The sequence below is a fragment of the Mustelus asterias genome, chromosome 18 (genome assembly GCF_964213995.1).
Source record: "Mustelus asterias chromosome 18, sMusAst1.hap1.1, whole genome shotgun sequence".
NCBI classification, from domain to species: domain Eukaryota; kingdom Metazoa; phylum Chordata; class Chondrichthyes; order Carcharhiniformes; family Triakidae; genus Mustelus; species Mustelus asterias.
The window spans coordinates 58870271-58897716 of NC_135818.1; the positions used below are offsets into that span (position 1 = coordinate 58870271).

The following is a 27446-nucleotide window of genomic DNA, read 5'->3' on the forward strand; positions in this document are numbered from 1 at the left end:
TGCATTTTTACTGAGCCTCACGTGGTCTCGGGACATCCCAGTGCACTTTACAAACTGCAGGGCACTTTCTTCAGGAGGGAAGTGAACAAAAGATTTAAAAGGACAGATTCTTAAGCTACTTTTCCTGATACAGTTGGGTTTGGTTGTGCTTGCTTCCCAGTTAAATAAATGGGCCATTAGCTATTCAAGCTCACACTTAAATACCGGCACATTGACGAGATACTGGAGGGCCATTGTTGCCATTGAGAGCTAAACGGAGATTGATTTATCAAACCGTGAGAATTCTGTCCCTTCCAAAATGTTGCAGTTTTATATTTATGCAAAGTCTGAGGTTCGTGTCAGCAAAAAAATGGGAATAGTATCACACCAGGTTCAGGTTGCTGTCCTGACTGGTGGGCTGATTAAATCAACCAGTGAGCCACCCACACCAACTGTACCTCCCACCGGTTTGTGGTTTCAATTTTAAAAATGCCAAGTGGAGTTTGCACATTTGCACATTGGAACATCTAAAACCATTTAAACGTAGTTAGGAGTTGTTCTAATGCTAAGATCAAGGAGCTATTGCAGCTTTTGGACTCATAAGATCAGAATGGACTGCCCTGATGCCAAGATTTGCACATGTGCTTTGTTTGGCCTGTTTGGGTATTGCAGTCTGTAGCACAATAAATCTGACTGTATAACTGAGGTCTGGCTGAACCTTGCACTCTGCAGAAAATGATTTCAGATCAGTATCACAGCCTGACAGAGTTTCATAAGGCGAGTTCACTGCCTTTGCATTACATTGTCACACTAACTGCCACCCGAGAAATGACCGGTGTTTGTATCTTAGTCCAATTCTCTGGGGTGGCACAGTGGTTAGCACTGCTGCTTCACAGCTCCAGGGTCCCGGGTTCGATTCCCAGCTCGGGTCACTGTCTGTGTGGGGTTTGCACATTCTCCTCGTGTCTGCGTGGGTTTCCTCCGGGTGCTCCGGTTTCCTCCCACAGTCCAAAGATGTGCGGGTTAGGTTGATTGGCCAGGTTAAAAATTGCCCCTTAGAGTCCTGAGATGTGTAGATTAGCGGGTAAATATGTCGGGGTAGGGCCTGGGTGGGATTGTGGTCGGTGCAGACTCGATGGGCCGAATGGCCTCCTTCTGCACTGTAGGGTTTCTGTGATTTCTGTGATCTCTCTTAAGATTTTCTGCGTAAGCACTGTGAGATCTTTTCAAATCTATTTTAGGCTATTTCCATAATCATAAGTAAAATATCTAAATCAATTAAAAGAAAAACAAAATTGACCTGCTTTGATTCGTGAGTTTAACAAACTAGTTTTCTTTCAATTCCTAATCAGTCTAAACCTTGGGGGCAAGTGAAAGATATAGGTGTGTACATTGCTGTATTGTGTTAGTTAAGTGTGGATTTTCAAAAGTGCTCGTATTTAATGTACAGAAATGAGTACAAAATTCTTACATCCTTTCACCCCTCAGTCTCACCCCAATCTACTCATTAATTTAGTTCCACTGATACAGAGCTGACTTAGTGTTGGTGGAGAATGGATTATATACATATTCTGATTAAAGGCTTCTTGTTTTACAAAATGGCAAAAATAAACCTTTTGCAAACTGCCTGCTGCTATTTTTGACAGGCCTCAATTTAGATGTCCAGTGATCTCCTCAAAGTGCTAAGAACCTCATTTTTTTTTTGTTAATATCCAATTCAATCCAATCAAAGTTCAATTCAGAGTCTCATCAAGTGAGACATTCCCGATCCAAGCTGACAAGACAGGGCTCTCACCTCCTGTCTTGGGCTTGATCTACATGATCCAAGCTGATTGGAGTAGGCATTGCACCTTCTTCAAGCCTTGATCTCATTTGCATCTCACCCAAAAGACCTAGATGCCACTTTAAAAAATTGCTTCAAATGAAGCCTCAGTGTAACCTCATTGACTTCAACCAAATGCAGGATGCCAAAACTACACTTGATCTTAGCCAAAAAAAAGGCTGAGAGGAGCCTAATTCTTTTTAAAATCCAATTCAATCAAATCAAGTCCAATTCAGAGTCTCAACAAGTGAGACATTCCCGATCCAAGCTGACGAAACAGGGCTCTCGCCTCCTGTCTTGGGCTTGATCTACATGATCCAAACTGATTGGAGTAGGCATTGCACCTCTTCCAAGGTTTGATCTCATTTGCATCTTAGCCAAAAGGCCGAGATGCCGCTTTTAAAAATAGCTTCAAATGAAGCTAAAATGTAAGCTAATGACTTCAACCAATGACAGCATGTCGATACTACACTTGATCTTAGCCAAAAGGCCGAGAAGCGATGAGGAGCCTCATTTTTAATACGCTTTTGGGTTCTGTGAGACTTGAGGAACCCAAATACCATTTTGGTGCAGTAAAGTGTAGGCTGGGTGTACCACACCACATTCAGCCTAACTGGCCTATGCCAGTGTTTATTCTCCACACGATTCCCAATCACTCCATTTAACCTAACCCATCAGCTTTCTGCCTCATGTGCTCAACTATCTTTCTTTCAAATGCTATTCACCTGAACTACTCCATGTCATAGAATCATAGAATCCTATAGTGCAGAAGGAGGCCATTCAGCCCATCGAGTCTGCACTAGCCACAAACCCACCCAGGCCCTATCCCCATAACCCATGCATTTACCCTAGCTAGTCCCCCTGACACTAAGGGGGAATTTAGCATGGCCAATCAACCTAACCCGCACATCTTTTAACTGTGGGAGGAAACCAGAGCACCCAGAGGAAACCCACGCAGACACGAGGAGAATGTGCAAACTCCACACAGACAGTGACCCAAGCTGGGAATCGAACCTGGGTCCCTGGTGCTGTGAGGCAGCAGTGCTAACCACTGTGCCACTGTGCTGCCCCAATCATTGTAAAGTTCTAATCAATCTAACACTCCAACAAAATCACGTATAATAAACATATTATTCTCTATAAATGGCCAGAACCAACATCCTTTAAAGGGATCGTTGGAAGCAACTCTGGCAAGAATAAAACTTGATTTATCTGACTCTTTTTGGGCAGCAAGATGAGTTGTGGCTTGCTGCCAATCTCTCTTCAACAATCCTCTCAGTCATGTTTCTCCTAGCTCTGCTCAACCCTCCCTTTTGATCTCTTGCTGCACGTCCCTATTCTGTTTGATTACCTTCTCGACCTCTTACCACAAAGCAACAATCGCCCCCAAGGTGGTGAGCTATCTATCAATGCTTGCAACGTACTGGTGGCTCAGCGATGGAGTGCAGATGAAGCCCGACCATCGACAGGTTTCAAGGCCTCTTGCTGACACCATCATGTAGGTGATACAATTGCAGCGGCCACCCATATAGACTGAAAATGAAAACACCATGTTTTAATAGCTCTTTCCTTGAGGTTTCAAAGCCTGAGTTCCACACATTACACTTGTGAAATTATTAATAAAATAAATTCTATTCTTTTGACACTGTTTACACGTTGCTTACAGAAATCTTGGGGGCGATTCTCCAATCGCGACCCGCAACTTTCCTGGCGGGGCGGGCTGGGAGATGTGCGTCGTCGGTCTTTTTCCGGAATTTGTGCATGCGCCGGGAACGCATGCGCATCTCCCAGAGTCGGAGAGCAGTCGAATCCAGACCATGCTGGAAACCGGCGGGAGGACAGGTAAGTCATTTGAATCTTTTTTTAATGTAGTTTAAATATGTTTAGCAGGTCATTATCGGGAACTTACTGGTCCCGATCGAATCTCCCACTCCGCCACGAGTACTTCATTCCGACGGGGTTTAGACTAGCTCCCCACGTTTGGGGAACTAGTGGGAGAACCCGCCGGAATGAAGGGCCTGCAATCGGGGACCCCCAGCAGGTCGGGTGGCAGGGGTGCCGTTCCCCCTGGCCATGGGCACCCTGGCAGTGCCAGCCTGTGCCCCCTGGCATTGCCTGAGGGGCAAAGTGCCCATGCCCAGGGGGCACCCCGGCACTCCCCATCGGGCAGTGGGCAATGCCGGGGGTGGGGCCCATTGTGGGCAGGGCCTAGGGGTGATCGGTGGGGGTGTCCCGCTGCCACTCTGCATGGGGATCAGTCTGGGCTGGAGGGAGGCCAATGATTGGGGTGGGCTGGGGGAGGGGGGTAGTCTGCAGGGGTGGGGGCGGGGGGGGGGACAGGTCAGTGGGGGGGGGGCTCTGCTGGGGCAAAGGGGGTGGAGGGATCGGCATTGTTGGGTGCAGGGGGCATCGGGGTGCTCCGAGGTGGGAGGGGGTCGGAGCTGGCACGGGAATTGTTGTGGGGGCTGCGATCGGGCCGTGGGGTAGGTTGGAGGGGCAGCACTGCGGGGGTCCCGGGCTGGCCAGTGATCGAGTTGGCCAGCAAATGGGGAGACTGGCAGATCGGGGCCACTGCGCATGCGCAGAGTTCCGGAACTGTCAGACTCCGGCGCGAATAGGCGCACCCCCCCCCCCCCCCCCCCAGGTTTTTAATGAGATTCCCGATTGTGACCTCTGCAGTGCACAGAGTGCGGAGATTCGGGTGTGAAGCTGCACTGACAAAACAGTCGTGATCTAGAACAGTTTTTCCACCAATTCAGCACTTTTAGGAGAATCGCTCCCCCCTTGTTTCAGTATTTCCAAAAATAGAATCCATTTCAAGTAGTCCACAATGTATTGTGTGTTCGTAGTTATACAGTGCCAAGCACTTAACACAGCTCCTCTACCAAAGAGCTATGGATAAATCAGAAGGAAGAGTGTTATTTTGGGGAACTCTGCAAAGCTATCTGTATTCTTTGGGCCGAACAAGTATGGTCATGGTCTCATCATTCCCAAATTGTTGACAACGATTTGAACTTTACACAGCACAGCTTAATCTAAATCTATTTACTGAGTGTTTCTGGCCAAATGCTTTGATGGCACCAGATCAAGTGAAAGAACTCAGTGTTTCTTTTATTCCTTCATGGGATGTGGGCGTTGTTGGCTTGGCCAGATTTTATTGCCCATCCCTAATTTCCCTGGGAAAGGATGATCGATGGCTGTCTGTAGGTTGAAACTACTCCCACCATGTTAATCTATCGAATCTCTACAGTGCAGAAGGAGACCATTTGGCCCATCGAGTCTGCACCGACTCTCCAAAAGAGCATCCTACCCAGGCCCACCCAACCTCCCCGGCCCTATCCCCATAAACCCGTGCATTTACCTTGTCTAATCCACCTAACCTACACATCTTTGGTGGCACAATGGTTAGCACTGCTGCCTCACAGCGCCAGGGACCCAGGTTCAATACCCACTTGGGTCATTGTCTGTGTGGAGTCTGCACATTCTCCCCGTGTCCGCGTGGGTTTCCTCTGGGCGCTCTGATTTCCTCCCACTGAAAGACGTGCTTGTTAGGTACATTGGCCATGCTAAATTCTCCCTCAGTGTACCCGAACAGGTGCCGGGATGTGGTGACTAGGGGATTTTCACAGTAACTTCATTGCAGTGTTAATGTAAGCCAACTTGTGACACTAATATATTGCCATTCCTTTCCAGTCACTGGGTCAAAATCCTGGAATTCCCTCCCTAATGGCATTGTGGGTCAACCCACAATGCAGCAATTCAGGAAGGCAGCTCACCACCACCTTCTCAAGGACAACTAGGGATGGGCAATAAATGCTAGCCAGCCAGCGACACCCATGTCTCACAAGTGAATAAAACTAAATAAATAAACTTTAAAACTTTGGACAATAAAGGACAATTTTGCATGACCAATCCACCTAACCTGCACATTTTTGGACTGCGAGAGGAAACTGGAGCAGCTGAAGGAAACTCACACAGATGCAGGGAGACCGGCACGGTAGCACAGTGGTTAGCACTGCTGCTTCACAGCTCCAGGGTCCCGGGTTCGATTCCCGGCTCGGGTCACTGTCTGTGTGGAGTTTGCACATTCTCCTCGTGTCTGCGTGGGTTTCCTCCGGGTGCTCCGGTTTCCTCCCACAGTCCAAAGATGTGCGGGTTAGGTTAATTGGCCAGGTTAAAAATTGTCCCTTAGAGTCCTGAGATGCGTAGGTTAGAGGGATTAGTGGGTAAAATATGTGGGGGGCGGGCCTGGGTGGGATTGTGGTCGGTGCAGACTCGATGGGCCGAATGGCCTCCTTCTGCACTGTAGGGTTTCTATGTTATGTTCTATGTTATGTTCTAACTTGCAAACTCCACACGGACAGTGACCCAAGGCTGGAATTGAACCCAATCCCTGGCGCTGTGAGGTAGCAGTGCTTGCCACTGTGCCACTGTGTCGCCATTATTAGGGAGAGTTCCAGAATTTTCCCCCCGTGCCAATGAAGGAATGGTGATATATTTCTAAGTCAGGGTTATGTGCGGGTTGGAGGATAACTTGCAGGTGGTGTTGTTCCCATATACTGGCAGGGGTTGTTCTTCTTGCTGGTTGTGGTCACTGGAAAGTACTGTCAGAGAAAATGCTCTCTTTGACAAAATTCAAGAGGATACTAACAGTGTGGTATGAAAAGTAATAATTTGTCGCATAGACCTATAGATAATGATGAAGCCTGTACATGCAACTTCAGTGCTATTAAACAATGCACAGTTTTCTTTTCAATTGAGCCGTGTTTTGTTTTAATTTAGTTGGAGAAAATCAGTGATTTTCTTCATTGTATTTGGTGTAAATATTTCCCTGATTACTGTCACTGAACTCCAGTAGCCTGTCAGTTTATTTTTATAGTTTCAAAAATATACTTTATTCATGAATACTCTGAAATAAACTATAACAGAAACGACATTTCCAATCATTACAAACAGTGCAAAAACAGTCATATTTACAATTTCCTTAACTTCAATATTTTACAGTGCTCCGTTCCAAGACATGACAGACATTAGAGTTCAGTTTTTCAACAAACTATATACAATCGTCACGTTTCACTGTGTGCTGTTTTTACAGATTAACACACAGTTATGCAGTCCGGGTTTTTTTTACAGTTACTGGCCCCTCGGTCTGCATTGGTTGAGATGCTTTAAACTGTGGCCTTTCCCCATTGTACCTTGACAGTGGCTGCCCCAAGTTTGAGAGCATCCATCAGCACGAAGTCCTGGAACTTGGAATGTGCCAGTCTGTAACACTCGGTCAGGGACAAATCTTTGCACTGAAAGATCAGCAAGTTTCGGGCGGACCAGAGAGCGTCTTTCACCAAGTTGATGACCCTCCAGCAGCAATTGTTCACACAGCATGATTGGAGTGGAAGTCTTTCTTAACTCTCTCCATGTTCCTTTGAAGGAACCAAACAATATATTGGCTTGTCCATCAAAGTCATATTTAACATAGAGAAACGAATGTCTCTGCATCTCCATGGAAAATCTTGTAAAAACATTCCCATCTCTCATACACAACCAACGTTCCATAAATATTATTCTAATTACAACAACGTCATGGGGGGCACAGTGGTTAGCACTGCTGCCTCACAGCGCTAGGGACCAGGGTTCAATTCCAGCCTCGGGTCACTGTCTGTGCAGAGTTTGCACGTTCTCCCTGTGTCTACGTGGGTTTCCTCCGGGTGCTCCTGTTTCCTCCCACAGTCCAAAGAGGTGCCGGTTAGGTGGATCGGTTATGCTAAATTGTCCCTTGGCATCAGGGGGATTAACAGGGTACATACATGGGATAACTGGGATAGGGTCTGGGTGGGATTGTTGTTGGTGCAAGCTCGATGGGCCGAATGGCCTCCTCCAACGCTGGAGGGATTGTACGAATGTTTCTGGATCCCTGTATTTATCATTTATCAATGCTAATAACTTCTCAACAGATGCCTAACTGTTAATCTTATTGCTGAGTGCTCCACTTAGCAGCCTTGACATGTACCATTGAGATTAATTAAGTTTCAGGATGATCATGACAAGGATTTCAATGCTGCCTTCCTTCACTCGGAATACTGTACTGTTCTGCGAAAGTTATTGGGTTAGCTGTGTGTAGAATAATGATGATCTCCTGTTACAGTCACTGTGGTTGCTCCAGTCCAACTGTACCTTTGGGGATATTTAGCACTGGGTGTGAAAAATAATTTTACTGAGAAACTGGTGACAGAGACCAATGCATCCATTGTCCATTTGTAATTATGAAAATGGAAAGAGGGAAGCATTCGAGCCTTGAGAGAAGGACCTTGATGTCAGTGAATCATTAAAGTTCTACGTCAGTACTACGTGGCTATTAGATAAGCAAACGAGAGGTCAAGCTGTAATGTCAGGGTGATAAGTGGGAGAGATAAATACTATTCTGTTGCTGTACATGAGTTATGTAACCATAGGTAACTGTGGTAATGTAGGAAACACAACAGCCATGTGAACAGCTAGCTCCCACAATATCACAATGAACAGATAATCAGTTCACAGATTGAGGAACAATGTTGGCCAGGACCCCAGGGAAACTCATCTGTTCTTCTTTAAATAATACTATTGGATCTTTTATTCTCATCTGAGAAATCAGATGGGGTCCCGTCTTAATATTTCATTGGAAAGATAGCACCAGTGACAGTGCAGCACTCTGAGTGCAGTCTATTTCCACATGAAGGGATTAATATCATTTTCAGTTTATTGAAGCAAGAATGATCTGGACAGGTACACAGACTCGTACGAGTGTCATCAGTGACACACTCACATTTTAAGATGAATTGTTTTGCTCACCCAGGTTGCCTGGGTGAAATTAAATTCCCAATGCCAATAAAGCGAGGCTTCGACCGAGCTCCACAGGAAACTTTGAGCACAATTCACCCAAATCAGTTTTAAGTGCCCGTGCCAGGGAGAATACCGGAGAGTTTCCCACTGGCGTTAACAGCCGCTGTGAGGTGGGATTACCCACCTTACCCATTTAAATTTATGTGGAGTGCAAACCCGCTCCGCCCCCCCCCGCACCCCCCTCCCGCCACCCAGCCCGGCTGTTCAGAGACCAGGGCACGGCTTTTAAAGGGGGCCCCAATATCTATGTTTAGACAGAGGCCCTCTTCCCACCCCCCCACCCCCACCCCCACAATGGAAATGATAACCCCTGCTGACTAGGAGAGCACCTCCAACACCTCAGCAAAGAGAGGCATCTTCACCCCACACCACTAAGATAATCAGTCATCCCCCCACTCCCTCCACACAAGCATGAGGGCGACCTGATTTCCGCACCCCCCCCCAACCTCAGTCCCCCCCTCAGCGTCCCCCCCCCCCACCACCCCCAACCATTTTCAGACAGCATGCAGTCAGCTCCATTTGTTAATCTTTCCCTTCAGGGTTTAATGCGTAACAAGTACCCCTCCTCCCCCACATTGTTCCTAACCACAATGTTTACACAGAGGAGGACCTGAGAGCGCTTAGCCGCTTTGGAGCTGCCTGCAGCTGCCTGCGGTCAGAGGTGCTGAATAAAAACCATTAAGCTGTCAATCAAAGGAGAGTCAAAGGAAACGAAGCTTTTCAAAGAGTTTTGAGAGATTTCAAAGGCTTTGAGCTTTCCATGAAGACACGGAGATTTGAAATAAATGCTGTGTTAAAAGAATGGGGCTGAGTGAGCAGCTGCAGAGAAGACAATTCCTCCTCCTGTGGCAGTCAGAGGACTGGGAGGGGTCTTCTCACACCTGCAGCTTCTGAAAGAGGGAAAGTCAGACTGCAGACTGAGGTGTTGTTGGGATTTGGAAGCCTGCCAGGTGTCCAAGGGAATATGAAAATTAAAGTGAATAACTCGCTTCAAAGCTTTCACAGTTCACAGGCCAGAATTCAGACTTTGATCAGAGGGATACCTGATATCACCATACCAAGGCAGCACAGTGGCACAGTGGTTAGCACTGCTGCCTCACAGCGCCAGGGACCTGGGTTCGATTCCCGGCTTGGGTCACTGTCTGTGCAGAGTCTACATGTTCTCCCCGTGTCTGCGTGGGTTTCCTCCGGGTGCTCCGGTTTCCTCCCACAAACTGAAAGACGTGCTGGTTAGGTGCATTGGTCATGCTAAATTCTCCCTCAGTGTACCCAAACAGGCGCCAGAGTGTGGGATTTTCACAGTAACTTCATTGCAGTGTTAATGTAAGCTGACTTGTGACACTAATAAATAAACTAAAAACTTTAAGCCTTCAGGTTTTCCTAGGGTGGAAGGGGCAGTCCAGCCACGAGACCGCCATGCCGAGGGAGTGTGCCGACATCAAGCCCTTGCCCCTAGCCCGAGCCCAACCAACCCCCGAGACTCTTGGGGGACCCTCCCTCTTGCAGCCTGACAGTGGCAGAGAAGCACACGGGCACTGGACTTACCTCCTCGATCTCTCTCTGGGTCCAATGTGCCAGGTCCATGCTGGTCATGACCAGCACAAAAGTCCACCCAGTGCAGAGGCTGCTGGGGAGGCGAGTGAAGGGCAGGAGGGTTTGTATTGGATGTGAAACCCACATTTAAAACAGAAGTTTGGAATAGTTTTGGGGTTCTCAGCCACTCTGGGTGGGAACCTGATTGGGGCCGGTGGGGCAGGCCAGGAGCATTGTGATGAGTTTGTCCCCCAGCGAGGATCCCGTTTTGGTCCTGACACCCCACTTATTGACCATCGAACCATCCCACTAATGGTGAACAGGGCTGGTGAATCCCCCCCTCTGTCTAAGGAGGCGATATTACCGGCTCATCATGCTGGTGAATGGGCAGGACACGCGAGAGATCGCGTGAGGCGAAAATCTCGCGATCTTACGAGCACCGGATTTCTGCCGTGATTTCAATATTTAAATTCTAATTTCCATATTGTTAGTGCTATTGTCCGCTATCGTCTGGGTTCACTTGCCTTAAAAGCCTCGCGGGTGAATGTCCTCACCAACTGGGACTTGATGTGATGGCCTTGCCAGTAGGTCCGGAGGCCATTGAGGCCCCCCTCGGTGATCAGGGGCAGTGCCAGTTGGGCAGTGCCAGCCGGGCACCCTAGAACTCCACCAGGTACCAGGCAGTGCCAAGGGGTGGGACCATGATGGTGCTCTCTGCAATCGGTGAACGATGGGCCTGGGGTGGGGGGTTCGGGCTGTGATCAACTGGGCCGGAGAGGATGGTGTTCGATCAACTGGGCCAGGGTTGGGGGGTTTCAGGCGGCAATCGACCGGGCTGGGGGGGGTCGGCTGGGGAATCCAGCGATTGGGGGTGCACGCAATATCTGCGGGAGGGATGCCTGGCAGGTCTCCCTGTTGCACAGATCTGCGCATGCGCAATAGCGCACTCTAGTGTGAGCAGCTGGTTTTCTGGTGAGAATAGACTCTGTCCACTCCCTCTAATGGCAGAAATCAGATTGAGCATCATTTTTTACATTAAGTGCCATAAGATTTCACTTGGGGCCTCGCCAAAAAAACAGGGCTGGAATTGTCCAGCCATTTATGTCGGTGGGATTCTCCAGTCCCACCAGCATCACACCCCTGTCCATGGGCTTCCCACCAATGTGGGGTGCATAAATGGGAATTCCCGTTGACAGCAACGGGACCAGAGAATCCCGCCGCTAGCAAAAAACGCACCACCTCCCAATGGCGGGAAGCGTGCAGCTGGGAGGCTGGAGAATCTCTGAATCTCTCCCGTTTTCACGCTCATTCGTATAAGATTGGTAAGATTGCCCCCTAAGTTTCTGACCTCGAGATCGGTACAGAGACTAGCATTGTTATGTGTTAGTGCAATCCACAAATTCGCAGCTAATCTGTGCAATCTCATCAAAAGAATAAATGAGAGGACGTAGAGGCTCAATCATTGCCATTATCCTCAGTTATTCAACGCACTTCAGTGTGCTAAATGTGCATGTTTCCCAATCCACATCTTATTAAAATTGCACTTTAAATCATGTTATTTGCCTGCACACAATTTTCAAAGATCCTACCATTCCTGTGTGCTGTCATATAGGCTGTTTGTTAATTGACTTTAAATTTATAATATAAAGAATATATTTTTACAGGCTTTACTGCAGTTTTTCTTCCAATAGATAGGAGGCCCATAAAGGAAAATAATTTAAAACTTAGATTCTGATGCTTTACCCTTCAGTTTTCAAGTTAATCAAAAACATGCTACTGTAAATTCATGCCAAGCCAAATCAAATTTATTTAGTGATTGTGATGATGAAATGGCGAATTGAGACAGTAATTGCCTAGAACAGCAAAAAGATCATAGAAAGCAATGGAAGAAATACTAATGGGTTAGAGAAGCAATTACTGTGTCGTAAAATATTTTAATCAGAATGTTTAATCAGTGCTAACCAGCGCAGATTATTAATGCAAATGAAATGTGAGGGATTGCATTTCAGGTGGCGCTCTGGAGCACTCTGCATTAGATCCTAAGATTACTTAATGATAGATTGTTTCCTGGAAACATTTGTTCAACTGTCATGGCAACCTGCTGCTCTGAACATTCTTCTGAACAAGGGCGCACAGAGAGAGGATCCTTTGCTCCATCAGGGAGTGTTTCCATTGTGGGGCGGACACTGTACTGCAAGCGTGCTGAAAGAATCTTGCGGCTTCATCGGACAGTTTGAAACAAATCTGCATTTCTCCATCACACGATCACATCCTCTGACAACCCAGAGCACTTCATATGTAATAAATGACCTTTGAAATAGGGTAAATATAATATAGGGGTGGCACAGTGGTTAGCACTGCTGCCTCACAGCGACAGGGACCTGGGTTCGATTCCTGGCTTGGGTCATTGTGCAGACTCCAAACAGACATTCTCCCTGTGTCTGTGCGGGTTTCCTCCGGCTGCTCCGGTTTCCTCCCACAATCTGAAAGACGTGCTGGTTAGGCGCATTGACCCGAACAGGTGCCAGAGTGTGGCGACTAGGAGAATTTCACAGTAACTTCATTGCAGTGTTAATGTAAGCCTTACTTGTGACTAATAAATAAACTTTAGGTGAATTTAGTACAGAGCAGGATCATACAAAGAGGCAATCTGCCTTTTTTGGTGTTCACTGAGGGAGGAATGTTGGCACGGACGCAGGGAAAAGTTCCTGCTCTTTTTGAAATTGTGCCACAGGATCTTTATGACCACTTGATTGAATATTGCATTCAAAAGCCAGAACAACAATGCAGTGTTCTCTCAATTACAGCCCCCACTGCTTATACTGAATGGGTTGGCATTTTTGACATGCCCTTCACTGTAACACTCCATACTCAGTAAGATCTTGTTGAGTGAGACTTTCTTTTTAAACAAATGTAGATTCAACAGTAATGGTAGCAGTCTTTTGCCTAATAAGACAATGGTTTTCTCCCATGGTTGCCAGTTTTGTGTTAAGTGTAACCTGGTGTAGCTCAGGACTCCCACTCTGGCATTTACTGTAGAGGGAGCCACTGGGCTTAGAAGGTTCAAGATTCATTGGCCTGTTTTCTCTGCACCCTCTCCTTTGTCTGCTGAGTGTTTTTTATGCTCACCTCTTCCAATACCCCTTTCAGTCAACCTCCAGAGATCACAGCCACCAGCGAGTGCCTCCCAGGTGGCAGTGTTGATGTCTGCCCTCTCGCAGGTGTCCTTGGCTGGGATTTTCCGTGGTCAGGATGGAAAATTTAATGGACCAGCCAAAGGTTTGTTGACTTTGGGTGTGGATTTCCAGTCCCATGGTGGGCAGGACTGAAAAATCCAAACACTTGTAACAGAAGTAAGGGTGCCCAGGAGGATGTGACCCAGTGGCCAGTGTACAGAAGGTCTTTGGGCATGCGACCTCATCCATCTCATGAATGTGGCTGGATCAGCACAAGTGTCGTTGGCTTAGCAAAGAGTGTATGCTGCTGGGATTAACAAGCTCCAGGACCTCAGAGTTGGTGACCTTGTCCTACCGAGAGATGCTGAGTTTGCATAATACAACACTGCTATAAATTAAACAGCTTGACAATGATCAAATCCAAGATGCATTAGATGATGTTGCATCTTAACTGTAGCTACCACATTTCTTATTGCAGTGTTGCAGGTTCAACTACATTGCTAAGTGCCCCCATATTGAACCCTGAAGCTATAGCCTCTAACTTTCAGGACATCTGCCAATTATATCATTATGTTGAATAAAAATGGCAACATTAGAAGGAAGAAAATGAAGGACCGACTACTACCTATTTCACCGGGATGGCCTTAACCATGTTACAAAAACAATCAGACAAGTAAACAACTAATGTTAAGATCTACCCACGTGCAAAGTATTTTCATTCAAAATCTAATAACCTCCTAATATCATGTAAAATAAAACAGATCTGTCCGTCTGGTGATTACATTTTCATTCTCAATCTAATTTACTAACACAGGTCAAATAGGACATTCCTGTACTTTAATATGATGCCAACATCAATACTTGAAAAGGCTTGGTCAGGAAAGCAGGACAACACAACAGGAGTGTCCACAGTAGTCATCGCACCTTCTTAATTTGGAATAACTGCAGAATGGATTTTAATATCGAGAAGAGCTGTGTGAGGGGGAAGAGGTTCCATTTCTATAAGCATCAGGCAGGTGGCAATACAGACCATCGCACCAGTTCACTTGAGGAAGCATTACAGGGAAGGCAAAGGGGTCAAATCTAAGTTTGTGCAGTGACCATAATTTAAGCCTGGTAGCCGGGGCGTGACAGAAATAGTGCGGCAGAGGGGTCACTGTCTGAACCTGACCATCTTTCTGTGATATCTTCAGCTTTCAAAGAGGTAACGGAGAAAATTAGCCACTTTGTTAGACAAACTTCTACTTGAGACCACTGATTAGCAGTTTCTATGTACATGATGATTAACAAATAGAGCTCCAAACAGTATCAACACTCCTGCAATACTCCACAATAAAATTAACTATTTGAGTGTAATCACAAAGATCATTGACCCACATATTATATAAACTCACCCTCACACCACAGACTAGCCCATCTAAACTTTAGCCCCGTTAGCAACAGCTTAGTGAAAGGCGACCATTTTTGCTTGGCTATTTTATTGGGCACTCTGTAACCGTTATAACTGTTTCTATGGTAACGAGGGCTGTTTGTCGATCTGCGGTAGATATTCTCCTCACTTCCCTGAAGGGATTTAGAGATTCGGATTTCAGTTTCTATTTTACTCCCAACATACTTGAGCAGAGCGCGCTGATCGGAATTTGTTAAGCAACGTTACAATGAGGGCAAAGCAGTTAGTTAACCTGTTCACATTACACTCCTGCCCTCTCATTGTGTGAACAGTGCTGTTCACCTTGGTATACCATTTGAATGGAGATTGGTTGGCTGGACGGCTGATTAGTGATACAGAGCAACACCAACAGCACAGGTTCAATGCCCGTTCCAGCTGAGGTTATTCTCAACCTTGCCCCTCGCTTGAGGTGTAGAATCATAGAATCCCTGCAGTGCAGAAAGAATGATGTGGAGATGCCGGCGTTGGACTGGGGTAAACACCAGGTTAAAGTCCGACAGGTTTATTTGGTAGCAAATGCTTTCGGAGCTCTGCTCCTTCGTCAGATGGAGTGGAAATCTGCTCTCAAACAGGGCACAGAGACACAAAATCAAGTTACAGAATACGGATTAGAATGCGAATCTCTACAACCAACCAGGTCTTAAAGATACGGACAATGTGAGTGGAGGGAGCATTAAGCACAGGTTAAAGGGATGTGTATTGTCTCCAGATGTCACACTATCAGTAACCCCCACAGCTTGCCTCCTGGACTTGCAGAATCTCACTGGCTGTCCTGTCTGGAGACAATACACATCTCTTTAACCTGTGCTTAACGCTCCCTCCACTCACATTGTCTGTATCTTTAAGACCTGGTTGGTTGTAGAGATTCGCATTCTAATCAGTATTCTGTAACTTGATTTTGTGCCTCTGTGCCCTGTTTGAGAGCAGATTTCCACTCCATCTGACGAAGGAGCAGCGCTCCGAAAGCAAATGGCATTTGCTACCAAATATACCTGTTGGACTTTAACCTGGTGTTGTTAAAACTCTTACTGTGCAGAAGGAAGTCATGATGTGGAGATGCCGGCATTGGACTGGGGTAAACACAGTAAGAAGTCTAACAACACCAGGTTGGAAACCTAACAACCTGGTGTTGTTAGACTTCTTACTGTGCAGAAGGAGGGCATTGGCCCATCGAGTCTGCACTGACGACAATCCAATCCTGGCTCTATTCCCGCAACTCCACGTATTTACCCTGCCAATCCGCCTGACACTAAGGGCAACTTCAGCATGGCCAATCAACCTAACCCGCACATCTTTGGAGTGTGGGAGGAAACTGGAGCACCGGGAGGAAACCCACGCAGACACGGGGAGAATGTGCAAACTCCACACAGACAGTGACGTAAACCGGGAATTGAATCTGGGTCCCTGGTGCAGTGAGGCAGCAGTGCTAACCACTGCACTACTGTGTAGTGATCCTCAGGTTAAAATCGTCGCCAGTCACAGGCTATGGGTATCTGGAACTATGGCAAACTTTACCTTTTAATCTTTTAACTTTTAACAGGGCGTTAAAACAAAGTTCACTTCAACATCAGGTGTTAAGAGGCTGACTTGAAAATCCTCCAAACACCGAGTTTTGACAAATAATTTACTGTATGCAATAAAACTCAAGAGAGCATGCATGCAGTGACAACATTTCCCATCCAAGTGCATTAAAGAGTTTTATTCGTCCAAACGAAAGTTTGAATCGACTATATACATATAAATTAAAAACTGCGGACAAGCACAGCTCCTCAAATGTACAGTCGGTGCTGGAAGTTTCTCATTTCCAAACAAAAGTTAATCTCTTATGGTTTGGCATTTGTTAAAATCTAGAAACAAGGCTTTGATTTACAGGCACAGCAAAAAAAACACAACACGTTTTCTTTTGACCACTGTCCTTTCTTTAGCAGTGTTGAAAGAGAAAGGTTCTTTAGCAATGAAAAAGAAATGTTTCTTTAGCATCCCAGGAAAAGTTCTTTAGCTGTTTACAGAGAGAAAGGTTCTTTCGCAGGATCAAAAATAAATGTTCGTGAGCAATGAAGAAATGTTGCTTTCGCGTTCCTGAAAAAGGAAAGTTCTTCAGCATTCACGAAAAAGAAATGTCCTTTAGCATTCATAAAGGGAAATGTCCTTGAGCAGTCAGTATCAAAAGGAAGGATCCCTGGGAGAGAGGTGCATCATTTAAAGCTGGAGTGAGCGCTGCTCTCTGCGGCCGGTTTAAAGTCCACGGTTCTCAGGAGGTGGGAGATGGGCAACTGGTCCAAACCCTCCGGGAAATGCTCGGGCCGATCGCCCTGATTAAAGTCTGCATGGCGCTGGTGAAGAGGGGCGGCGGGCTGCAGCCCGAGAGCCACTGATAGAGATCCGTGCCCAGCAAGGGCCGCCAGAGGCCGGCTTTGTCCCGGAGCGCCGCCCGCGTCTTGAGGCTGATGTGCGGCATGAAGAGCAGCAGGCTGTGCAGGCAGCGCCTCCCCCGGCTCTCGGTGTCCGCCCGGCCCCGCTCGCACAGCAGGCGGCCCAGCAGCGTGTCCAGCGCCGTGTTGCCCTCGCAGTCCGCCAGGTAAGGGGACGAGCCGTGGGCCAGCAGCAGCGCCAGGCACTCGGGGCGGCCCAGCTCGGCCGCCAGGTGCAGCGGCGTCTTGCCGCCCTCCACCGCCTGGCAGCCCCGCCGGTCCACGTAGCACCGCCGCTCCTCGGGCGGGAAGCTCCGCCGCAGCACCTCCAGCATCCGCGCCAGGGTGGCCGCCCGGTTGTAGCGCACGGCCATGGCCAGCTGCGGCCCCGGCGCCTGGCAGCAGCAGAAGCTGGGGCTGGGCACGGCCAGCGCTGCCCGCGGCTCCTGGGACAGCAGGTACTGCCCGTACGGCTGGTGGTCGTGCACCAGGGCGTAGAGCAGCGCCTCGGCGGGCGAGTAGCTGCTGGCCCGCCCGCTCTCCTCCCAGTGGAACACCTCCATGGTCCGCATCTCTTCCAGCATCCAGACCGGCAGCCGGTCCCGCACCGCCTGGTAGAAGGCGAAGGAGGATTTCTTGCAGCGCTTCTGCCAGCGGCGCTGCTGGGCGTGCCCGGGGGAGCAGGAGGCTGCCAGCTCCCACGGCATGGCTGGGACAGCCGGCTGCTGTCTGCCTCCCAAGCCCCGGGGCTCACGGTCAACTCCAGCCGCTCCCAAAGCACAGGGAAGCCGGCTACTGACCACAGGGCGGCTGCCCGCCTGGCGCTCAATCCGCTTCTCAGTCCCCAGTCCCCCGGAGCCGGGGAGCCGGGCGCCGCGCCTCCCTCTCTCTATTTATACCATCTAGCCCCGCCACTGCCCCGCCCATTGGCCACCTGTACTGGACCCGCCCCCTCACCCTGACCAATGAACAGAGGGAGGGTGAGCCCCGCCCCTCCCCTTCCCCTCGCCCTCCCCTGCTCCCCCCAAATCCTCCTCTTCCCCCAGCTCCACCTCCCCCCCACCCCAGCTCCTCCCTCCTTCCCTCCCCCTAGCTCCCTCCAGCTCCTGCCCCTGCCCCTCCCCCACCTCCTCTCCCTCTCCCCAGCTCCTCCCCTTCACCAGCTCCTCTCCCCCACCCCCAGTTCCTCCCCAACCATTCCCTCCCCAGCTCCCCTTCCTCCTCCCTCCCTCCCTCCCTCCCCCCAGATCCTTCCCCCTCCCCCAGCTCCTTCCCCCTCCCCCAGCTCCTTCCCCCTCCCCCAGCTCCTTTCCCCTCCCCCAGCTCCTTTCCCCCTCCTCCCCCCAGCTCCTTCTCCCTCCTCCCCCCAGCTCCTTCCCCGTACTCCCCCCAGCTCCTTCCCTCTCCCCCAGCTCCTTCCCTCTCCCCCAGATCCTCCCCTTCCCCAGCTCCTCCTGCCTCTCCCCCAGCTCCTCCCCCCTCTCCCCAGCTCCTCCCCCTCTCCCCAGCTCCTCCCCCCTCTTCCCCAGCTTCTCCCCCCTCTCCCCCAGCTTCTCCCCCCTCTCCCCCAGCTCCTCCCCCCTCTTCCCCAGCTTCTCCCCCCTCTCCCCCAGCTTCTCCCCCCTCTCCCCCAGCTCCTTCCCCCTCCTCCCCCTCCTCCCCCAGCTCCTTCCCCCTCCTCCCCCAGCTCCTTCCCCCTCCTCCCCCAGCTCCTTCCCCCTCCTCCCCCAGCTCCTTCCCCCTCCCCCCCCAGCTCCTTCCCCCTCCACCCCCAGCTCCTTCCCTCCCCCCCAGCTCCTTCCCCCTCCCCCCCCAGCTCCTTCCCCCTTCCCCAGCTCCTTCCCCCTCCCCCAGCTCCTTCCCCCTCCCCCAGCTCCTTCCCCCTCCCCCAGCTCCTTCCCCCTCCCCCAGCTCCTCCCTCCGGCTCCCCCCAGATCCTCCCCCCCACCAGATCCTCCCCCCCCCAGATCCTCCCCCCCCCCAGATCCTCCCCCCCCCAGATCCTCCCCTTCCCCAGCTCCTCCCCCCTCTCCCCCAGCTCCTCCCCCTTCTCCCCCAGCTCCTCCCCCCTTCTCCCCCAGCTCCCCGCTCCTCTCCGCCCCCCCCCCCCCCCTCACTCAGCCCAGACCATTTATGTCAAGAGTCCTGGCAGCCAGAGTGTGTCCTGGATCCCATCTCATGTTCCAGCTTCTCCTCTTTTTCCACTTGTCTCACTTACAACCTCCCCCCTCCTCCTCCCCTCCCCCATCTATTATTTAACAGCGATGCTCACCCCTCTCTGAACACTTCCACCGATGAAATATTCAGCATTGCCAGCTCAGTCGCTCCGACAGCTGCAGCACCTTTTGGAAAGTTTACAGGTTAACTCATTGCTCTTACGTCAAGAGTTTTATTTTTTATTTGAAAGGATGTGGAGGCGACACAAAAAGATAAACACGTGAATGTAGGAGGTGGGAGAAGTTAATTCACAGAGGAGACCAAAATTGGTGGTGTGGTAAATAGTGAGTAAAGTCTCACAGGACAATATTGACAGACTGGTCAGGTGGGCAGAACAGTGGCAAATGGAATTTAACCCTGAAAAATGTGAGGTGACGCATTTTGAGAGGACTAACAAGGCAAGGGAATATACGATGGATGTAGAGAGGATGTTTCCACCAGTAGAAAAAACTAGAACCAGAGGGCACAACCTCAGGCTAAAGGGACGATCCTTTAAAACAGAGATGAGGAGGAATTTCTTCAGCCAGAGAGCGGTGAATTTGTGGAACTCTTTGCCGCAGAAGGCTGTGGAGGCCAGGTCATTGAGTGTCTTTAAGACAGAGATAGATAGGTTCTTGATTAATAAGGGGATCGGGAGGTGATGGGGAAAAGGCAGGAGAATGGGGATGAGAAAAATATCCATGATTGAATGGCGGAGCAGACTCGATGGGCCGAGTGGCCTAATTCTGCTCCTATGATTTGTGGTCTTATGGTCTTACACTGAATGGTAGGACGCTCGGAAGTACAGAGCACCAGAGGGACCGTGTTGTGCATGTCCATAGATCTCTGAAGATACCAGGACAGGTAGATAAGGTGGTTAAGAAGACACATGGGATACTTGCCCTTATTAACTGAGGCATTGTATATAAGGAATGAAGGAACAGCGCTCCGAAAGCTAGTGGCTTTTGCTACCAAATATACCTGTTGGACTTTAACCTGGTGTTGTTAAACTTCTTACTGCATTGTATATAAGAGCAGGGAGGTTATGATGGAGCTGTATAAAATGCTGGTTAGGCCACAGCTGGAGTGGTGTGTGGTTCTGGTCACCACACGGTAGGAAGGAAGTGGTTGCACTAGAGAAGGTGCAGAGGAGATTCACCACGATGTTGCCCGGGCCGGAACGATTCAGCTATCAAGAGAGACTGGATAGATTGCGCTTGTTTTCCTTGGAACAGAGAAGGCTGAGGGGGGACCTGATTGAGGTGTATAAAATTATGAGGGGCATAGATAGGGTAGATAATGAGGAACTTTTCCCCTTAGCAGAGGGGACAATAACCAAGGGGCATATATTTAAGTTAAGGAGCAAGTTATAGGAGATGTGAGGAAAAACTTTTCTTGCAGAGAGTGGTGGGAATCTGGAACTCAGGGCCTGAGTGGGTGGTAGAAGTGGGAACCCTCACAACATTTAAGAAGTATTTAGATGAGCATTTGAAGCATGTTAGCATACAAGTCTAGGCACCCAAGTGCTGGAAAATGGGATTAGAATAGATATGTTCTTGATGGCCAACGAGATGGGCTGAAGGGCCTCTTTTGTAAAACTCTATTTATCTAAATAAGAGCAAAATACTGCAGCTGCTGGAGATTTGAAACATAAAGGGAGAGTGCTGGAAATACTCAGCAGGTCTGGCAGCATTTTTGGAAAGGGAAACAAGAGTTAATGTTCCTTTCAGTTTCATTTCCCACAGAATGCTGCTGCAGGATCCGCCCAGTTTCTGCAGCACTTTTGGTTTTTATCACAAGAATAAAGATCTACTCAATATCACAGTGTAACTCGCCCAAGCTCATCAAAAATGCAGATTCTGGAAATCTGAATGAACAGAAAATACTGGGGGTAGCGGGATTGAGGGTGCGGGGGACGGGGGGGAAGACTCAACATCTATATAAAAACAACAAGACAAAGCCAACGCTTCAGGTCTGTGACCGTTCATCAGAACTGATTACATTCCAGCATTTTATTATTGGCAGCTGCTAGCATTCTGAAATAGAAACAGAAACCATTGGCAATACCTCGCATGGTATGAATGGTGGGACGCAAGGAAGTACAGAAGACCAGAGGGATGTTGGGGTGCATGTCCATGGATCCCTGAAGGCAGCAAGGTTAAGAAGGCATGCGGGATACTTGCCTTTATTAGCCAAGAGATAGAGTATAAGAGTCGGTAGGTTATGATGGAGCTGTATAAAACATTCGTTAGCCCACAGCTAGAGTACTGTGTGCAGTTCTGATCGCCTCACTATAGGAAGGACGTGATTGCACTAGAGAGGGTGCAGAGGAGCTTCACCAGGATGTTGCCTGGGCTGGAGCATTTCAGCTATGACAAGAGGTTGGTTAGGCTGGAGTTTTTCTTTAGCCATGATGTGGAGATGCCGGCGTTGGACTGGGGTGCCATCTGACGAAGGAGCAGCGCTCCGAAAGCTTATGGTATTTGCTACCAAATAAACCTGTTGGACTTTAACCTGGTGTCGTGAGACTTCTTACTGTCTTTTTTTAGAGCAGAGAAGGCTGAGGTGGGACCTGATTGAGATGTACAGAATTATGAGGGACATGGATACGGTAGGTACGGAAGAAACTTTTCCCCTCAGCAGAGGGGTCCCTAACCGGGGGCATAGATTTACAGTAATAGACAGACGATTTAGAGGGGATTTGAGGAAAAACTTTTTCACCCAGAGGGTGATGGGAGTCTGGAACTCACTGCCTGAAGAGGTGGTAAAGGCAGGATCCCTCACAACATGTAAGAAGCATTTAGATGAGCACTTGAAGTGCCATAGAATACAAGGCTACGGACCAGGTGCTGAAAGATGGAATTAGAATAGGTAGGTTCTTGATGGCCTGCACAGACACGGTGGGCCAAAGGACCTTCTTCCTGTGCTGTAAAACACTATGAGACAGTGCATGTTTCAGCCTGATGAGTTTTCACCAGAACTGAGAAAAGTTGGCAATATAATTATGTATTAAACATGTAGGGGATTGGGGGCAGTGGAGGAGAGGGGGGGGGGGGGGGGGTAGTGGGGGGGGGGGGGGGAGAAAGAAGGACTAAAAGGGAAGGTCTGCGACAGGGCAGAACACAGGAATGACTAAATGACAAGAGTTGGTGGTGTGGGGCTGGAGGGTGTTGAGACAATTAAAGAACCAAAAGATGTGTTTATGGAAGGTGTGAATGGCTGTGAGGGTAAAAGCAAAAACAAGAGAGAAATGAGAGGAGAAAAAAAACTTCCACTCTTCTCCCTCCTTCACATCATCCATCTGAACAATCTTACAGATTGCGGTTATAGTACTTATTTAATAAAAGCAAATTACTGCGGATGCTGGAATCTGAAACCAAAAGAGAAAATGCTGGAAAATCTCAGCAGGTCTGGCAGCATCTCGAAGGAGTGATAAGAGCTGCCGTTTTGAGTCCAGATGACCCTTTGTCAAAGGATCATCTGGACTCGAAACGTCACCTATTTTCACTCCTTACAGATGCTGCCCAGCCTGCTGAGATTTTCCAACATTTTCTCTTTTGGTTATACTTTTTATTTATGTCCACATGATAAACATTTCACTTTTAATCCTCAACAGGAAGAGAGCAGTTCCATTCAGATATTTTTTGTGTGTTTTTTAACAAAAGCTTTGAATAGAAAATCAGACTGACTGACTGTCCTGAATTTTCTGGGGCTATTTGGCTTTTCATCCTGTGTCAGGCCTTTGTGGGATGTTTTGACTCAGATTGTTTTTGCCTTGACAGGCTTTGTGTCTCTGGTGGCCGCGGCAGGTGGGTTGTTTGCATTCAAGGCTGCACAGTGGGTATTTCATTTTTGGGGGTAAGATTATCTGGCAACCCAGATAAACTGACAAGATCTTCTCCATTCTGTAGAAGAATTAGAAAACATTCTCCTGCCTGGGTGCATGATATTATTTAATTTAATTATTTCTATTTTATCAGCAATCTTACAGAGTCAAAAGATCAAATGACCCTTGAGCAACAACATGGAATAATTGAACAACATAGGTGTTCACTGCCAGTGAGAAGCTTTGGAGTCTTCAGGTGTCTCTGTGCAACACAGTTTTAAGAGGCCAGAGGGAAAATGCTGAATGGTTCATACTTGTATCTGTGTTTTCATGATCAACAACTCTGAAGACTCTGCTGATTGCTGTTTATTATTACAATATATTTTCAATACCTACTATGCAAACACAGTTTTATCATGATATTTCATTCCTCAAAAAGCTCATGGAGCACCAAGAAAGAGTGGGATAATAGATAAATAGACAAAAGGACAAGATTAAAGTCAATGGCTTCTTGAGAATAATTTGGAGGATATACAGATTAGTGATTTATTATGAACCCATGATACACTCCTGTCCTGGCAATTTCACCCTACAACTTCCATTAATAACAAAATAAACAGAACTCCAAGTACAATTCCACCCTCTGTTTGCAAGATAATTATATACGACAGAGGCCATCTCACCCAGCTCATCTTACACATCCAGAATGACATATGAACATTTGCATTAGGAGCAGGAGCAAGACATTTAACCCCTCGAGCCTGCTTCGCTATTTGATACCATTGCCTACATTATACCATGACTACAACTCCAAAGTATTTAATTCACTATAATGATTTGCATCATTGTGAAAGGTGTTCTATAAATGTAGGTTTTATCTTTCTTTCATTACACCTATATTCGATAGATAGAGTGACTGTGACAATGGTGAAATTGGAGGGACGATGCTGATTCTCTAAGGGTAACTAACCACAGAGCAATAAACTGATGTTGGGAAAATGACTACAAATAGATTACTACATTTACAAAACAGTTCAACTCTGTAGCTAATACAACCTTACCATTCTGATTCCTGTGGCACCAACTGACAATATGCCACAAATGGCATCTGCTCTTTTTACACCAATTACACTATCCCCATGATTTGTTAATCAGACATCTACCAGACGTCTTTAGAGAAGAATGATACAAATATTCAGTATGGCCTTAACACAAGAACTGACTGTTTCCCCTTTCCCCAGAAACTGCCATACCTCCAACCTCCCTATCCCTCCAACACCCCACAGTATCTCCCCTAAACCCCAACCTCCACCCAACCCTCCAACACCCCTCAAACATTCCCTCACCCCTTTAACGACCCCCAACTTACTCCACCCCTCCAACAGCCCTTCTCCTGCCACAATAATTCTGCAGCACCCTCAAAGACCCCCAAACCCCCAGCTCCAAAATAGAAAATGGACTTACCATTTTTCAAACAGGAAAACTTTTAGCTACTGACCTGCCCTTGACCTTCGGGCAGCATTGGGGTTTTCTTGTGGGTCTTTCGAAACACATCTGAACCCACAAAGTTGCCCACAGGTCAGAGGCAGCAGCACAGCAACTAATGAAACTGGACCAGTAATCCAGAGGCCCAAGATAATGCTGTGTGGAAACAGATTCAAATCCCACCAGAGCAACTGGTGGAATTTAAATTCAGTTTAAAAAAATCTGGAATATAAAGATAGTCTCAACAATGGTGACCATGAAATTATCATTGATTGTTAAAAACCCCATCTGGTTCACTAATGTCCTTTAGGGAAGGAAATCTGCCATCTTTACCTAGTCTGGCCTACATGTCACTCTGGGCCTACATGTGACTCCGGACCTACAGTAATGTGGTTGACACTTAGCTGCCCCCTCAAAGGAAATTGGGGATGGGCAACAAATGCTGGCCTTGCCACCGATGCCCACAACAACTTAGGGTGGATTTACATAAGAACATAATAAAAGGAAGTATGACATTAGACCACATAAGGACATATTAGGACCGATGACCAGAAGCTTGGACAAATAAGTATGTTTTAAGGAATGAATTAAAGGAGGAAAGAAAGGTAGAGGGATAAATAGATCTAGAGAAGGAATTCCAGAGCTTGGAGCCTAGGCAACTTAGGGTTGGGGCATAAATGGTGAAGCAATTATAATTGGGAATGCACAAGTGGCCAGAATTAGAGGAGCACAGACATCTCTGAGGGTGATGGGGTTGGAGATTTTAGTCAAGGTCATGGAGGGGTTTGAAAACCAGGATGGGAATTTTAAAATTGAGGTGTTGCTTTACTGGGAACCAGTGTAGGTCAGTGGGCACAGGGGTGGTAGGGGAATGGGAATTGCTGCAAATGAAGACATTGGCAACAGAGTTTTGGATGAATCCAGGTTTACAGAGGGTAGAATGTGAATGGACCGACCAGGCATGAATTGTAATATTCGAGTCCAGAGTTAATAAAGGCACGGACGAGGATTTCAACGATGAACTGAGACATGGGCAAAGTATGAAGTTGAAAATAGGTGGTCTTAGTATATTAGTAAAAAATATATTCACTTTCACATGATAATGGAGATCCGTGCAATTTGATTCCCACAGCAACAGCTCTGGAGGTTATGCTCAATGTGATATTACATTCAAATGGCTTTAAAACAGTGACTCACTGTGAGCAATGCCAGAGGATATCTGCAAATGTTAAAACAAAGGTTTTATGGAAACCTTTCCTAGATTTTCAGACTTTTGTTACCAATTGTGCAATTTGACCTTGAGGACATATAACTTTCGGACACCGATAAATCTCTTGAAAGTAATACATAGAACCCCTACAGTACTGAAGGAGGCCATTCAGCCCATCAAATCTACGCCAACCACATCCCACCTAGGCCCTATTCCTGTAACTCCACACTTTTACCCTGCCAATCCCCTGACACTAGGGTAAATTTACTATGGCCAATCCACTTAACCCGCACACCTTTGGACTGTGGGAGGAAACCGGAGCACCCGGAAGAAACTCACGCAGACCCGGGGAGAATGTACAAACTCCACACAGACAGTAACCCAAGGCTGGAATTGAACCTGGGTCCCTGGCGCTGTGAGGCAGCAGTGCTAACCATTGTGCCACCGTGCTGGCCATGGCCATAGTGTTTGTCATTAAATGTTTGTAGTAAAGAAAGAAACTGCATTCTAATAACCCTTTTGACGGCCCCAGGATTCCCCAAAGCATTTTACAGCCAATGAAGTAGCACATTAAATAAATGGTACAACAGAAAAATGCATGCTATAATATCACCCTTATGGAAAATTCTGATGAGTTATCCAAGATTGTGTTATCAATACAGTGAAAATGAATTTCAGGAGAAAATAACTTTCAGGAGAAAATCGGTTTCTTTTGCAGTTTAAGCACCTGTTTTGGTCAACCCCAGACTACATTTCTCAGGTTACGGTTGGGTCAAAGCTGTTTCACCACCTGCAAATCTGGAGTGTGCTGTAATATTTGCCACTTACCTGGATGGGTGCAACACGAAACCTGTCATTACAAGGTAGTGCTTTTGATAGGCAACACATCATTTGCCTTAAACAGCTATTCCCTCCAGCACTGGAGTACCATGGCTGCAGTATTGACTGCCAAAGGATACACAGCTGCGGGCCACCAAGGCTTCTTTGACAGAAAAACCCAAAACTTGTGATCCTTACCACTGAGAGGACAAAGGTCAGCAAGTCCTGCCATGGCAAATTGAATTTATAGCTGCAATGGCTGAGCGGTTAAGGCGTTGGACTCGAAATCCAATGGGGTGTCCCGGCGCAGGTTCGAACCTCCTCGCAGCAATTCTGATTTGAAATGTTTACTTGACTGCTTCAGGGCAGCCACTGACTCAAAACAGAGTTGCAAATCCTAGTGAATTTTGGGCGGCACGGTGGCACAATGGTTAGCACTGCTGCCTCACAGTGCTACCTCACAACTTGCCTGGGCTTGCAAAATCTCACTAACTGTCCTGGCTGGAGACGATACATATCTCTTTAACCTGTGCTTAACCCTCTCTCCACTCACATTGTCTGTACCTTTAAGACTTGATTACCTGTAAAGACTCGCATTCCAACCATTATTTTGTAAATTGAGTTTGTGTCTTTATGTGCCCTCTTTGTGAACAGAACTCCCAC

General features: G+C 47.7%; 1 protein-coding gene, 1 long non-coding RNA gene and 2 other non-coding genes across 4 annotated transcripts; 2 read left to right on the plus strand and 2 right to left on the minus strand.

Annotated features, from left to right (window-relative positions):
* Window positions 1-2104: 2104 nt before the first annotated feature.
* LOC144507408 (U2 spliceosomal RNA) lies at window positions 2105-2303 on the minus strand. Its single transcript, XR_013500095.1, has one exon. It is a non-coding gene; the product is annotated as a U2 spliceosomal RNA (small nuclear RNA).
* A 14496-nt stretch (window positions 2304-16799) lies between these two features.
* On the minus strand, window positions 16800-18093 carry LOC144507190 (ankyrin repeat domain-containing protein 9-like). Its single transcript, XM_078234082.1, is given in 2 exon segments — window positions 16800-17135; window positions 17138-18093. Coding segments are annotated over 2 exon segments (921 nt in total). The 5' UTR covers window positions 17955-18093; the 3' UTR covers window positions 16800-17031.
* Window positions 18094-19412: 1319 nt separating this feature from the next.
* On the plus strand, window positions 19413-23300 carry LOC144507191 (uncharacterized). Its single transcript, XR_013500047.1, has 3 exons — window positions 19413-19607; window positions 21993-22058; window positions 23226-23300. It is a non-coding gene; the product is annotated as an uncharacterized LOC144507191 (long non-coding RNA).
* Window positions 23301-27032: 3732 nt separating this feature from the next.
* trnas-cga (transfer RNA serine (anticodon CGA)) lies at window positions 27033-27113 on the plus strand. The gene has a single exon. It is a non-coding gene; the product is annotated as a tRNA-Ser (tRNA).
* The last annotated feature ends 333 nt before the right edge of the window (window positions 27114-27446 follow it).